The following is a 15243-nucleotide window of genomic DNA, read 5'->3' as shown; positions in this document are numbered from 1 at the left end:
ACGTTTTCCCATACTTAGAAAAGAATGATCTTTGAAAAGAAAAATCTTAAGGTGGCTGTTAGTTCACCAATTTATTTATTTATTAAATGTAGTTTGTTTTCATGAATTCTCCAACATATTTCTAAATTTGTACACACTGTTCTTCCTCTACTCCTTCAGAGGGCAAAATTTATGGTCAAGTGGTTTTTAATATGTGTGTGTGGATACCATAAAGAGAAATGGCATCCATCATTACTTTAAGACAGGGGTGGGCAAACTTTTTGGCTCAGGGGCCACATCGACTTTTGAAATTTGCCAGGCGGGCCGGGCCAACACCAAATTCATACATATCGAACATAAACCGGAAAAGCTTTAGTGTTATTGTAAGGCCTTCACTGTCAGAGACCCAAATGCAGCTCAGATTGACATTTATTTTAGTTCTCAGTCAACAAAGGCAGAGCAGAAAAATGCTTGCAGTTCAATAGATTGGCACTGGATCCATCCAGAAAAGTAACACACACACACACACACACACACACACACACACACACACACACACACGTGACAGTAAGAAAAGTAGCACACTTAATTCTTAAATTACATCTTTGAGCTGCCAGGATGAGTAGGATGCCAGTGTATTTGTATATTTGTATCATTTTATACATACAACTAAATTGCATATCATTAAATTGAACTAAATTACGTATCAGTACATATCATTTTTGTACATTTCACTGAACTCGTAGATTTACACCTGAGTGTTTTTTTTTTTTAAGCATCCACTTCCAGCCTGCCAGTACAACCAACCACCATTAGTAGGAGAGGTACCACACCATTCCAAAATGTTTGCAGTTCAACAGTTTGGGTACCACATCATGCCAACATATTTGCAGTTCAATGGTTTGGCACTGGATCCATCCAGCCCACAAAATCAAACAAAACAGCTCAAGAAAGCAAAAAACTCCAAACTGGTTTTCAGGTTCAAAGTCACTCACTGAAATATTTCCAGTCCTCAAAAAATCAAAACACAGGTTCCAAACAGGTTTTCATATTCCAAAAGGCCACTCATAGATCAGAATAACCTCCACAGGCAAAAGCAAGGTCAGCTGCTCATAATACACCTATAATAGCAGACAGGGACATAAATGAGTTAATACTCACATTCACTCAGCAACCGCTGAGCTGTATTCATCCGTGCTTGCGCTGACTGATTGTTAGCATAATTAGCATGCTTGGAGGAAAAGTGCCGTTTGATGTTATATTCCTTTAAAACTGCAACGGTTTCTTTGCAAATAAGGCATACAGCCTTTGATCGGACTTCAGCAAAAAAATATTTAGTTGTCCATTCTTTATTGAACACCCTGCACTCGCTGTCCACTTTTCTTTTTTTAGGACCACTCACTGTAAAGTTTTATCCTGTGTTCTCGAGATCATCAGTGGCACGGGCGCCAGAATGACTTCCATGGCACGCGCTGCACCACTCTGCAAATGTAATCTCGCGTGAATACGACTGACTGGAAAGACGGATCTCTAGAACACCTGTCTACGTGATAACACTGACGCTTATAGTTTATAGATCTGCTCAATCGCGTTTATATGATTGTCTTCCGCGGGCCGGATTAAAAACGCCAACGGGCCGGATGTGGCCCGCGGGCCGTAGTTTGCCCACCTCTGATTTAAGACATAATGTTTCTTAATTAATAAAAATAAAAGAAGGTACATGTCCAAACTGTTGATTGGTACTATATGGATGGATGGCTTGATAATTAGAGGAAAATACAACATTACATAACAGAACACAAGAAAAATACATTATTTGTATATAATTATTTTTATAACTTAATATTAATATTTAAAGTCTGTCTTTGATACGTTTTGCTGAATAGTACATTTAATATTTATTATTAGAGACTAGCAAAAATTGGTGGAAGTGATATTGGAGGGGGAAAAAAAGCTAATTATTTGTGATCCTGCAACACATTTTCAACACATTTATATTTATAATTTATTATAGTTATTTACATTTGTAATGCAAGTGATTTTGTTGTGTCTGACTTGAACCAAATTAAAAGGTTGCTGTTTTGTGCAAGTCATTTCTTGAGCCATACATTTTTCCTTTTTTTTTTTTTAAAAAAACATGAAATGCTTCAGATAAAAATCATTTTAAAAAGCTCAGTAGTCTTGAAAGAAAAATACTGGCTAGGTAACGGTATCCGCCGATACTCAAGGTTTCAGTGTTGGTAGAGATAGGAGTGGTATCTCTACTTATTGCATTTAATATAGAAATATACAGTGGTGCTTGAAAGTTTGTGAACCCTTTAGAATTTTCTATATTTCTGCCTAAATATGACCTAAAACATCATCAGATTTTCACACAAGTCCTAAAAGTAGATAAAAAGAACCCAGTTAAACAAATGAGCCAAAATTATACTTGGTCATTTATTTATTGACGAAAACAATCCAATATTACAGATCTGTGAGTGGCAAAAGTATGTGAACCTCTAGGATTAGCAGTTAAGCTAAGTTAGGCGGCACGGTGGTGTAGTGGTTAGCACGGTCATCTCACAACAAGAAGGCTCCGGGTTCGAACCCAGCAGCCAGCGAGGGCCTTTCTGTGTGGAGCTTGCATGTTCTCCCCGTGTCTGCGTGGGTTTCCTCTGGGTGCTCCGGTTCCCCCCACAATCCAAAGACATGCAGTTAGGTTGATGTGGGGCGACCTTGGGCTGAGGTGCCCTTGAGCAAGGTACCTGACCCCTGACTGCTCCCCGGGCACTTTGGTGTGGCTGCCCACTGCTCTGAGTGTGTGCGTGTGTTCACTGCTTCAGATGGGTTAAATGCAGAGGATGAATTTCACTGTGCTTGAAGTGTGCATGTGACGAATAAAGGTTTCTTCTAATTTGAAGGTGAAATTAGAGTCAGGTGTTTTCAATCAATGGGATGACAATCAGGTGTGAGTGGGCACCCTGTTTTATTTAAAGAACAGGGATCTATCAAAGTCTGATCTTCACAACACGTTTGTGGAAGTGTATCATGGCACGAACAAAGGAGATTTCTGAGGACCTCAGAAAAAGCGTTGTTGATGCTGTAGGAGGCTGTAAAAGGTTACAGAACCGTCTCTAAAAAGTTTGGACTCCACCAATCCACAGTCAGACAGACTGTATACAAACGGAGGAAATTCAAGACCATTGTTACCCTCCCCAGAAGTGGTCGACCAACAAAGATCACTTCAAGAGCAAGGCATGTAATAGTCGGCGAGGTCACAAAGGACCCCAGGGTAACTTCTAAGCAACTGAAGGCCTCTCTCACATTGGCTAATGTTCATGAGTCCACCATCAGGAGAACACTGAACAACAAATGGTGCGCATGGCAGGGTTGCAAGGAGAAAGCCACTGCTCTCCAAAAAGAACATTGCTGCTCGTCTGCAGTTTACTAAAGATCATGTGGACAAGCCACACGCATGAAAACGGGTCAGGAGTGAAAAAGGTGAGAACGGTGCGCGAGTGGTGACGTGGCCTCTGGTGTTGTTTTATTTTGTTTGGGGGGGTCCTCCCCCAGAATAAATATTATAGCCTCCTTACTAAGTATACTGTATTGACATTTGCACAAGGACATACAGTACAAATACAAATTCAAATACATGTAGTTATAGTGAAATTATGCCCTGGAAAAAATGCGAATAATAGAACGAAGAAAGTGGAGAACACACAAGGAATAGTGATCATTTTTTCCTTTTATTTGCCTGGATCACCAGTGTCTCCATGGCCTGCTTTCGCCGAGTTGCCACATGTTTCAGCCTTGCCCGCTTCTCTCCTTCAGCAGTCTGTTTCTTGGCCTGCTGAGCACTGCAAGTTGCTTGAGAGCCATACTTGCTCTGCTGCTTTTCCTCCTTGTTCACCCTCTGCTGGTGTTTGTTTGTGGCTGCTGCAGAGTTAATGTTCTTGCACAATGTTCTGTCCACTTCCCCAAACTTCACGTCCTCCCTTCTAAAGAGCTGCATAGTTGTCTTCCCCCTGGACATCAGCGTGTACTTGACCGTCTGTATTGCATTAAATGTTTCCACATTCATGTTGCCACTCCTTTGATCAATTACATCATTCATCAGACTAAATGAGGACTCGACTCTAGGTCCATGAAAGATGGAGAGGCAACACTTAACCAGTGCACCCAGGGAGGGGTACTTGTCTGGTTTGTTGAAGACATGACTCCACCACTCCACGATGCTCTCTCCCTCCTTGAAGCTGGGGATGGTCAGGTCAACACTGAACTGCACAAGTTCCCTCTGGATATCCTGGTCTGCTGGCAAGAGGTGCCCCAGCATACCACTCAGCCTGCCAAGATATGGAAGTACCTGCAGCTTTCAGTTCTTTTTAAATCAAGGCTGAATACTTTCTTCTTTGCTGCTGTCTTTTATTAAATCAAATTTGAGACTTTTAATTTGATTTCTTTCAGCACGGACAGCACTACAAAATGGCGTCTCCACTATACAGTGCCCTATAGACCCCTTCGCATGTTTGTAAACAAACCGACCGTTGCCAGGATACGCGCGCAGCCTGGACTCAGAAACAATGGCGCTGCCCATAGACCGGCATTATGAGCTGTCAGATTATGCAAAACAATTGTCGTTACAAGATCGAGAATGCTACATAAATAAGTTAACTCTAACAAGTGGACATCGCCTACCGGATCCGTATTTAATTAAAGAGTGGATGGACGATGTTAGTAAGTTCCCTGGTATACAATGGCCAGATATATACTCGTACCCAGAGGTGGAAAGTAACGAATTACATTACTCACGTTACTGTACTTGAGTAGCTTTTTTGTGTACTTATACTTTTTCAAGTAATTTTTAAAGAGTGTACTTTTACTTAAGTATGTTTTCTTTTAAGTAGTGTACTTCGGTACATTTTACATCACAACCGTTACTGAGTAAAAAAAAAAAAAGGCTAAAACAGAGAAGGGGAAATGCGTTCTGGAAATGAATCACGGGAAGGACAGTTGTCACGCGCGCGAGTCTCACACAGACGATGGCGGACATGCACCGGCGCTTTAAGGGGGGGGCTTCGGGGGGCTGTGATTTGAGTTATAATCCTGTTAGTATAATAGCATATTTCCATGGGGATAATAAAATGTCTAAAATGGCATCTACTGAAGAAATTGATGAAAAGATTGTAGCCTATAATTGTCACAGTTCAGGCAGCAGACAGAGTAAGCATACTGAGGGGAATAGCAATACAAAGCTAGCGCAGATCCACATTTCTCGCTAGCTGTGTTGGGTGTGTTGTTAACCCGTGTGGATTTAAGTGAAATACTTGAGAAGTTCTGTGGTCAAGACAACGTTTTAAGGTAAGGACGCTTGATTATTAATGTTTGCCCGCCGTGGCTTGTTGTTGACGAAAGGCCCACATGATTTTGCCTTACTGTATGCAGCTACTGCTAGCGTCATGCTTTGAACTAGGCTAAGCTCATTTGCGCTAAAGGATGGGTTTATTGAAGGACTTTGATGTAGCTAGTTTCTTTTTAAAAAATCGTATGCTCAAAACAGTATGCCCGTGTTCATCATGTTTAACTTTTTTCTTGATGGAGTGCGTGAAATATTGTTGCAAGTGGTATTTCGATGCAGTCATGTCAAAAAGGCAGTTGAACGCACGGTCTTATTCAAGGAGAAGGAAGACTTGCATGATGCTTGAACATAGATCGGTAAAATAGACCCTAGTAGGACTTGGTTTCGTGTATTTCGGTCTGTAGAGTTATGAGTTTGGCCGCTGTCCATGGTGTTTACGTTTCATGTGGCCGCCGAGCCAAGTACCTTGACTTGCAGTGAATGTTTGTTTTCATGCCGCCGAGCTATTTTTATGTATTTTATTTTTTTAAAAGGACTTGTCTGTAGGTGTGTGTGTTTTATGTTTACAACACATAGGTCTACATTATAGCGCACGCACGCTTGTGTGGTTATCTCTGGCCATGCCCCTGTGTGAAAGTTACGCAGTATCACTGTCCTGTCCGTGGTAATAATCAGAACCGGCTCTGTAATGATAATGCGCACGTTCTTCTCTCCCTCTGTGGTCGGATGTGTTGAGCGATGTGAGCGTGGGCCTTGCACAGCTACGCTGAGCCAAACGTAACCTATTGTAGGCTTCTAGGCTAATTACGCGCTTACACTGTAAATGCTTGACACGTATTGCAAATAAAATAAGAGTGTTTTCCTGGCCAACAGTAAGGGTAGGGTTGACAGGTAGCCTATGAGGGGCCTAGCCCCTGGGCCACGGGTGTTGATAAAGCGCCCCTGCGGACATGAAGGAGACCGAGGAACCTGTGGTGGACGACCCTGCAGAAAACGCAATTTCTTCCAGTAATGAAGTGCACCCCTGGCCCTACATATATGATCACTTCAGCTTCGTAGAGAAAAGGGATGACAGTTTCATTATGCAATGCAGATTATGTGTGCCCAAGAAGACAACCATTGCGGCATACAAAAATTCGACGTCTAATCTGCGCAAGCATGTTGAGGTAAGTATTGTCATTGGTATCATAATCACGGGCGCAGATAGAGGGTGGGACGGGTGGGATTTGTCCCACCCAGATTTAAATTCACCTCGTTCGGTCCCCCCCACTTATAGGGAGGAAAAAACATCTATGCTGTCTTTCTTTGCATAAGGCAAACCTCACGGAAAAATCAAAAGACTAATTACCATTCGGTTTATTGAGGTGCACAGCAGTGTATACATAGTTGCAACAACTCACATAAAACAAAACAAAGACTGATATTCGGTTGGTTGAGCTGCGCAGACTGCACAGGTTGTGAGCTCGAGCTTGGTTGCTGTGGTTACCCACAACAAGTTTGACAGGCATATCGGGGTTGGTTTGCTGGCAGCTTTGTCCCCCCCATTTTTTTGTCCCCCCCAGTTCAAAAAACGTATCTGCGCCCCGATCATAATGTTTCCTTTCCATAGTAAAACCGACAATAGGCTGGTTATATTCCAAAAATAGTGGATGGCATTGCTAATGTTGAAGTAGCAACCTGTTGGTACTGTAACATAACGGTAACTAGTCTGTTATTCGGTTGGCTAATCATGCAAGCAAGTTAGCTCGCCAACCTGACGTGATCAGTCCTCCTACCATTCTACATCCAACAGGCCAGAAAGGAATACTAAGCAAAACAAATAATGTTTGAATTGAATTGTTCAATAACACACAGTGCACACAGGCAAGCTACGAGATTTCGGTGCAACATTTCACTTTCATATTTCGTGTACAATGCTTTGTGTGTGGTCAGGGCGATGTAAACGACATGACTGTGTGTATTGACCTTTTTTGTTTGTCTCAGTTTTAATGCAGCATTATCCTAAGCATTCAATTTGATACACTTCCTTTAAATAAAACATCTGGGTTGAGATGTACATATATCCTTGTTTCCTCTTCTTTTTCATTTTTGCACAACACAATGGAGGCAGAAAACACCCATTGTTAAAAGTAACGTTTTACTTTTACTCAAAGTACATTTTAAATGATCTACTTTTTACTTTTACTTGAGTAGATTTTTTGTCTGGTAACTTTACTTGTACTTAAGTAAAATTTCATCAGAGTAACAGTACTTGTACTTGAGTATAATATTTTAGTACTCTTTCCACCTCTGCTCGTACCTTTAGCTTTAGCTACAACAGCAAATACCAACGCTAAACAGCAATTTGCAGGAGGTAATGGCATGAAAGGAATGATAGTGTAAAGAGTGCAGCTAAGAGAAATCAGAGCTGCGTAAAAAGCGAGAGGCAGAGAGCAGAAATGAAACTGAACGGGGCGGGAGCTAGGTTACAGCAGTCAACGTAAGTTGGCATTTAGAGTGAGGGCACACAATTTTACCTTTCCATCCTTGCTTTAAAATTGTGATTTTCGGCATACACAAATAATGATGGCACAAAATCTGGACTGCTTGAGTCAAGCGAGACCTCTCCTACAAACAAAATTGCATGCAAAGCTAAGTTAACATGCTAACAATATTCATTACATTGTGTAACTATGACCCAGCTAATCAGACAAACGTTACCAAAGTATTTTGCTACATCAATAAACGAAGACTAGAAAGAATAAAAAAAGAGATTTAATAAATAGCCTGATCTTACCTGTGATGAAGTGGGCGCTGCAAACCCGCACATTTTTGATGGTGCTTTCATCCCAGTCTACACGTTTGATGGCTTGTAGTCATAGACATCGGCGATTTTTTTGGAATGGGTGAGATCCTGCTGGAATTCTGAACATTTTAACCCCATCACTGCTACGATTCTGACGCCCGACAACACAACAACTAGGCATTCGCTGAGTCTTTTTTGAGTCCAGGCTGCGCGCGCAATTTCCGCTTACGTATGAATGACGTTTACTGCGAAGGGGTCTATGTAGTGAGTAGCGAGCAATTTCGGACACAGGGATTGTCAAAAGACGCGCGCACCCTCTTTTGAATGCTGACGTAATCAAGCCGGAAGTTTTGTTTGTTTTGATAGCAATCAGGAAAGTTTGAAAAAAGTAGGAAATTCAGTCCGATGACTCAATCCAGCTTCTGGTGGTCTGGTCTGCACTCTGACTGATGTGTGCACGCTCTGGCCAGCAGGAGAAGAGGCGCGAAATGATGCTGCTTGCCCTTCGCAGCGAGATGTACTCGTTGCTATCGCGTCAATATCAAAGCAGGAGGAGGAGGCGCAAACCGGCACGAACTGTCTATGGATGCGAAGCGACCTCCTTGCCCTTTGGGTCAATATCAAACCCCCCCAATTTTTTTTCTCATCGGATCTACACGATTCACGTAGGTCACCCATTTTGGTTTCAAAACGGCGAATTTCGCCAAAAGGTGAGGGATTTTCATGTATGAAGCCAGAAGGCTATTGGAAAAATGTTTTGTGGACAGATGAGACCAAAATAAAACTACTTGGTTTAAATGAGAAGCGTTATGGTTGGAGAAAGGAAAACATTTCATTCCAGCATTAGAACCTTATCCCCATCTGTGAAACATGGCGGTGGTAGTATCATGGTTTGGGCCTGTTTTGCTGCATCTGGACCAGGACGGCTTGCCATCATTGATGGAACAATGAATTCTGAATTATACCAGCGAATTCTAAAGGGAAATGTCAGGACATCTGTCCATGAACTGAATCTCAAGAGAAGGTGGGTCATGCAGCAAGACAACGACCCTAAGCACACAAGTCGTTCTACCAAAGAATGGTTAAAGAAGAATAAAGTTAATGTTTTGGAATGGCCAAGTCAAAGTCCTGACCTTAATCCAATGGAAATGTTGTGGAAGGACCTGAAGCGAGCAGTTCATGTGAGGAAATCCACCAACATCCCAGAGTTGAAGCTGTTCTGTACGGAGGAACGGGCTAAAATTCCTCCAAGCTGGTGTGCAGGACTGATCAACAGTTACCGCAAACGTTTAGTTGCAGTTATTGCTGCACAAGGGGGTCACACCAGATACTGAAAGCAAAGGTTCACATACTTTTGCCACTCACAGATATGTAATATTGGATCATTTTCCTCAATAAATAAATGACCAAGTATAATATTGTTGTCTCATTTGTTTAACTGGGTTCACTTTATCTACTTTTAGGACTTGTGTGAAAATCTGATGATGTTTTAGGTCATATTTATGCAGAAATATAGAAAATTCTAAAGGGTTCACAAACTTTCAAGCATCACTGTAGATACTTGAAGTATCTACAGTGTAACAATACAATTGATTTTTACATGAAAAAATGTTTTGCTGTATTTACAGTCATTTATTTTAAACTATCCTTGACCTCTGTTATAAAAGTCAGTTTTGATTAAACAGGTTCTTTCTTTTCTTTAATCTAACATATGGTACAAATGCAGTGGATTACATTAAAACACGATAGTATGCCTGTAATATACTGATATTGTTTCTGTTGTATTACCGAAATCTGCATGCAAACATGGCAACTCAGAGGCGCTTGGCTGAAATATTTTCTCAGTCTTTATGCTTAGTTCTAGTATGCATACGCATGTGTTGCTTACAGCAAGGTCACTGTAGATGTGGTCTCCAAAATATAAAACCTTCGAGCCCCTCCAGCCAGTGAGTCTCAAGAACTCATACAGGTTTCCCTGGAAACAAAGAAATGCACATAACTCTTACAATCTAAAAAAAAAAAAAATAAAAAACACAGTCATGACAAGGCTCCAGTGCTATATTTCAAACTTCTGAATGTACAGGATAGGAGTGGCACTGGGAGAATATACATGAGCTGTCTGCCATTTCTAGATTCTGCCTAAAGGGCATACAGTACCTGTTTATAAATCTGCCCCTTCTCCAGGTGATGAATTCTATCCCATAGCAACACTCCTTTATCAGTAACTCGTCTGAATGGCCTTTAAAGACAGACAGACAGAGACACATGCTTACATTTGTGGAAAGAAAAATCAACAAGGTGCTTGTTACTGTGTCTGAATGTCACTTATACAAGTTTAATTCAACACTGCCAACTTCCTGGAACTCACTTTCTACGGTCGTTGAAGAAACTTGGCTTGTCAGCCTGCACTATGACAACATCAAATAGGTCCCTCCAGTCTTTTCCAACAATGTAGTTCATTCCCCGATCTCTAAACAAAGACATAAGCACAAACACAAAGCATTTACAGAAGCCTGTCCTTAGCGAGCACCAGATTAAAGGCGGCATATACAGTGGTGCTTGAAAATTCGTGAACTCTTTAGAATTTTCTATATTTCTGCATAAATATGACCTAAAACATCATCAGATTTTCACACAAGTTTAATCAAAACTGACTTTTATAACAGAGGTCAAGGATAGTTTAAAATAAATGACTGTAAATACAGCAAAACATTTTTTCATGTAAAAATCAATTGTATTGTTACACTGTAGATACTTCAAGTATCTACAGTGATGCTTGAAAGTTTGTGAACTCTTTAGAATTTTCTATATTTCTGCATAAATATGACCTAAAACATCATCAGATTTTCACACAAGTCCTAAAAGTAGATAAAGAGAACCCAGTTAAACAAATGAGACAAAATTATACTTGGCCATTTATTTATTGAGGAAAATGATCCAATATTACATATCTGTGAGTGGCAAAAGTATGTGAACCTTTGCTTTCAGTATCTGGTGTGACCCCCTTGTGCAGCAATAACTGCAACTAAACGTTTCCAGTAACTGTTGATCAGTCCTGCACAACGGCTTGGAGGAATGTTAGCCCGTTCCTCCGTACAGAACAGCTTCAACTCTGGGATGTTGGTGGGTTTCCTCACATGTACTGCTCGCTTCAGGTCCTTCCACAACATTTCCATTGGATTAAGGTCAGGACTTTGACTTGGCCATTCCAAAACATTAACTTTATTCTTCTTTAACCATTCTTTGGTAGAATGACTTGTGTGCTTAGGGTCGTTGTCTTACTGCATGACCCACCTTCTCTTGAGATTCAGTTCATGGACAGATGTCCTGACATTTTCCTTTAGAATTCGCTGGTATAATTCAGAATTCATTGTTCCATCAATGATGGTAAGCCGTCCTGGCCCAGATACAGCAAACAAGCCCAAACCATGATACTACCACCACCATGTTTCACAGATGGGATAAGGTTCTTATGCTGCAATGCAGTGTTTTCCTTTCTCCAACCATAATGCTTCTCATTTAAACCAAAAAGTTCTATTTTGGTCTCATCCGTCCACAAAACATTTTTCCAATAGCCTTCTGGCTTGTCCACATGATCTTTAGCAAACTGCAGATGAGCAGCAATGTTCTTTTTGGAGAGCAGTGGCTTTCTCCTTGCAACCCTGCCATGCACACCATTGTTGTTCAGTGTTCTCCTGATGGTGGACTCATGAACATTAACATTAGCCAATGTGAGAGAGGCCTTCGGTTGCTTAGAAACCTTTGGGTCCTTTGTGACCTCGCCGACTATTACACGCCTTGCTCTTGGAGTGATCTTTGTTGTTCGACCACTCCTGGAGAGGGTAACAATGGTCTTGAATTTCCTCCATTTGTACACAATCTGTCTGACTGTGGATTGGTGGAGTCCAAACTCTTTAGAGATGGTTTTGTAACCCTTTCCAGCCTAATGAGCATCAACAACGCTTTTTCTGATGTCCTCAGAAATCTCCTTTGTTCGTGCCATGATACACTTCCACAAACATGTGTTGTGAAGATCAGACTTTGATAGATCCCTTTTCTTTAAATAAAACAGGGTGCCCACTCACACCTGATTGTCATCCCACTAATTGAAAACACCTGACTAATTTCACCTTCAAATTAACTGCTAATCCTAGAGGTTCACATACTTTTGCCACTCACAGATATGTAATATTGGATCATTTTCCTCAATAAATAAATGAGCAAGTATAATATTTTTGTCTCATTTGTTTAACTGGGGTTTCTTATATGTATTGGTGGATATATTGAAAATTCTAAAGGGTTTACAAACTTTCAAGCACCACTGTATGTCCAGTCTATTCAAAATACTCCAGCTGTTCCTTTGTGTGTATATGTAGAAATAGATTAGATAAAACTTTATTGATCCCTTTGGGAGGGTTCCCTCAGGGAAATTAAGATTCCAGCAGCATCATTACAGATAAACAGAAAAAAGAAATAGAGGAAATTTTATTTTAATTTATCTAGAAGTTAAGTATTTACACATACAAATATAAAAAGAATAAGATATGGGGAAGAGAGGAGGGGGAAGGAGGAAAAAAACTGAAGTGTAAAGGCCATGTACATGTACTTACACAAAATCCAGGGGGCTGTTGGTGATTAGAAACATTTTCTTTCCATTTGCTGAAAGCTTTTTTAAAACCCCATGGGTCTGTTCACCATAACAGATATACTTCTCTACAAAAGAAGGAAAAAAGATAAAAAGGAAGATTGGTAAATAATATACTGACACATTACTATGTTTATACTATATTTAGTTCACAGGAACTTTTCTAAACTGTCTTTGTATGATCAATTTACTCCAATGAATTATTTGTAACAGGAAAAAAAAAGTCTGAAACAAACAGTTTACCTATATCTGCCTCCACGGCTCGATACAGGATTCCCTTCACATGGACGTCTCTTATGGCTTCCTGGAAACACGGAAAATAAAGAAGGCGTTTAAAGTACATCTCAAAGCTAAGAACAAAGACCCAGCGTTCAACTTCAAAGAAGCCAAATGGACACGGCAGGCATGCCAGTCTCCCTTCTGTGAGGGCTCTCATTAATTTACTCAAGAAAAAGTGACACCTATGGGCACTTATCCTGCATGAACAGAAAAACACCAGTGCTGCCTTCCCTGAATCCTAAGCAAAATTCTATTATGCGAGAACAAAGTGCTGACCTTTACGTTAATTAAGCGTCATGGAGAGTAATTGTTGACCTGGAGAAAGGGGAGAACGTGTGCTGAGACCATGTGCCAGAACTCCGAGTAGGTTCTGCTTTGTGTTGAACAGCAACAACTGGAGAAAACGATGGATGGAAATTTACAGGGACCTCGAGTTTGGTTTTTCTCCCAAACTTTACCTCAATTTAGGGACTCATTCAAAAAGTTTTAGAAGACGTAGTAAAAATTTTATTGGGAAACTGATACCTCATGGAAAATAAAATGCATCTGCACCGAACCCACAGTGCTGCTTGAACACCAATCTATCTATCTATATTACACTGAAATTAGCTCTTTATTGATGATGACGGACAAATAAAATAATATTCTGGCACACCTTTGGCAAGACCAGTACATTCTATTTCCAGGAATTGTGCCTGTTGTGCTCTTTAGAAATATGTTAGGCCTATAACAAGCTAAAAATAAATAAATAAGCAAGGAATAAAACACTTGGTGGTGTGCCGTTATAGGAAAGTAATCAACAACAGGGTGGAGGTAATCCAATGAGATGCAAAGCAGAGTTAATATTAGGACCTCTAATTGATTTATTCCTTTTATACCAAAGTGATTTTCTACCGACTGCCATTTTTATTAGTTAACAATTGACAAGTCATACTATTGAACTGTTTATATTTAATATATATTATAGGACACCCACAAAACAAGGTAGGTCCTGTATCACTTACATTACAACAGTTATAAACAGTCGTTCCATCACCAGCCTCTCTTTCTTCAAGTTAATAAGACAAAAGAAAAAAAATTATATATATATATATATAATTCAGCTGGATAGTACAGTGGTAATGCTCACTGACTACGACGCAGGAGATCGGGGTTTGAATCCCGGTCGGGGCAAAACATCATCCAGTAAGGGTTCTTAGGCAAAAACCCCTCGTGATATATCAGCCTACCTCAGGAATGAGTGAAAACATAACTGATAGAGTCATACCGGCTCAGACGTCGCCCGGGTCAACAAGGTCTGCGTCAGTTGCTAGGGAACCAGGGCAAACTGATGAGAAATGGGCTACTGGAACAAGACATCGATGGACGAGGACAGAAAATACGGATTTGCTGGAATGCTACTATACAAGCAATCCCAGAGAGAGGGGATACATGCAGAGAATGTGGGACCATTGGATACTTCGAAACCCACAATCAAGGCTAACAAAGAAACAGCTATTAGCCCAGTGTTCCAACATCCATAATCGAAATCTGCTATCACAACTAGAGATTAATGAAATACAACAACGATGCTACGGCAAGGGGGAGCCAGGAAGACAGGTCAGCGGGGAGATGTCATCATCCCCACAACCAGAGATTGGGTACCAAGCCCCAACAGCTAACAGCCTCAACACAAGAGCTGCTGACCTGAGAAGGAAGATCGTGACCCAACTGGAAACCTGGAGCCCCCGACGAATACCGAAGCTGAGTTGCCAAGTACCTTCAGAAGATCTACTAGTAGATGTGAATGCTGCTCTGAAGACAATCTCCACAAGAACCATCACTGAGACCAACAAGCTGATACACAGTACAGCAACAGTAATCATGGAGATGCTTGGACACAAGGTGGGCTCGGGACATAACAAACAGTATCCACCATGGAAGAGACGATTAGAGGCCAAGATAAAGGCAGCAAGGAGAGAAGTTAGCCAGCTAGCTGAACTACAGAAAGGGAACATGGTGAATAAAGGGGCGCCCAGGAAGTACAACTCACTCTCCATACCAGAGGCACTCGAAACTGCCAAACAGCGACTAACAGCTCTGGCCACCCGATTGAGGAGATACACCAAGGAAGGAGAGGCCAGGAGAATAAACAAGCTGTTCTCCACTGAACCAGCCAAGGTGTACTCTCAATGGCAGGGGAACAACAACCGGTCAGACCCACCAAGAGCTGAG

General features: G+C 41.0%; 1 protein-coding gene across 2 annotated transcripts in view; it reads right to left on the bottom strand.

Annotated features, from left to right (window-relative positions):
• Window positions 1–15243, bottom strand: part of nt5dc3 (5'-nucleotidase domain containing 3) — a 37797-nt gene that overhangs the window by 9341 nt on the left and 13213 nt on the right. For both annotated transcript variants that reach the window (XM_060928212.1, XM_060928214.1), the window contains 5 exons: window positions 12994–13054; window positions 12716–12818; window positions 10474–10575; window positions 10263–10344; window positions 9994–10080 (listed from right to left, as the gene is read on the bottom strand). In XM_060928212.1, the coding sequence (XP_060784195.1) occupies window positions 9994–10080; window positions 10263–10344; window positions 10474–10575; window positions 12716–12818; window positions 12994–13054 (435 nt within the window). The remainder of the gene's footprint in view (window positions 1–9993; window positions 10081–10262; window positions 10345–10473; window positions 10576–12715; window positions 12819–12993; window positions 13055–15243) is intronic.

The sequence above is a fragment of the Neoarius graeffei genome, chromosome 8 (assembly GCF_027579695.1).
Source record: "Neoarius graeffei isolate fNeoGra1 chromosome 8, fNeoGra1.pri, whole genome shotgun sequence".
NCBI classification, from domain to species: domain Eukaryota; kingdom Metazoa; phylum Chordata; class Actinopteri; order Siluriformes; family Ariidae; genus Neoarius; species Neoarius graeffei.
This window is presented reverse-complemented; position numbering and strand designations above follow the sequence as displayed.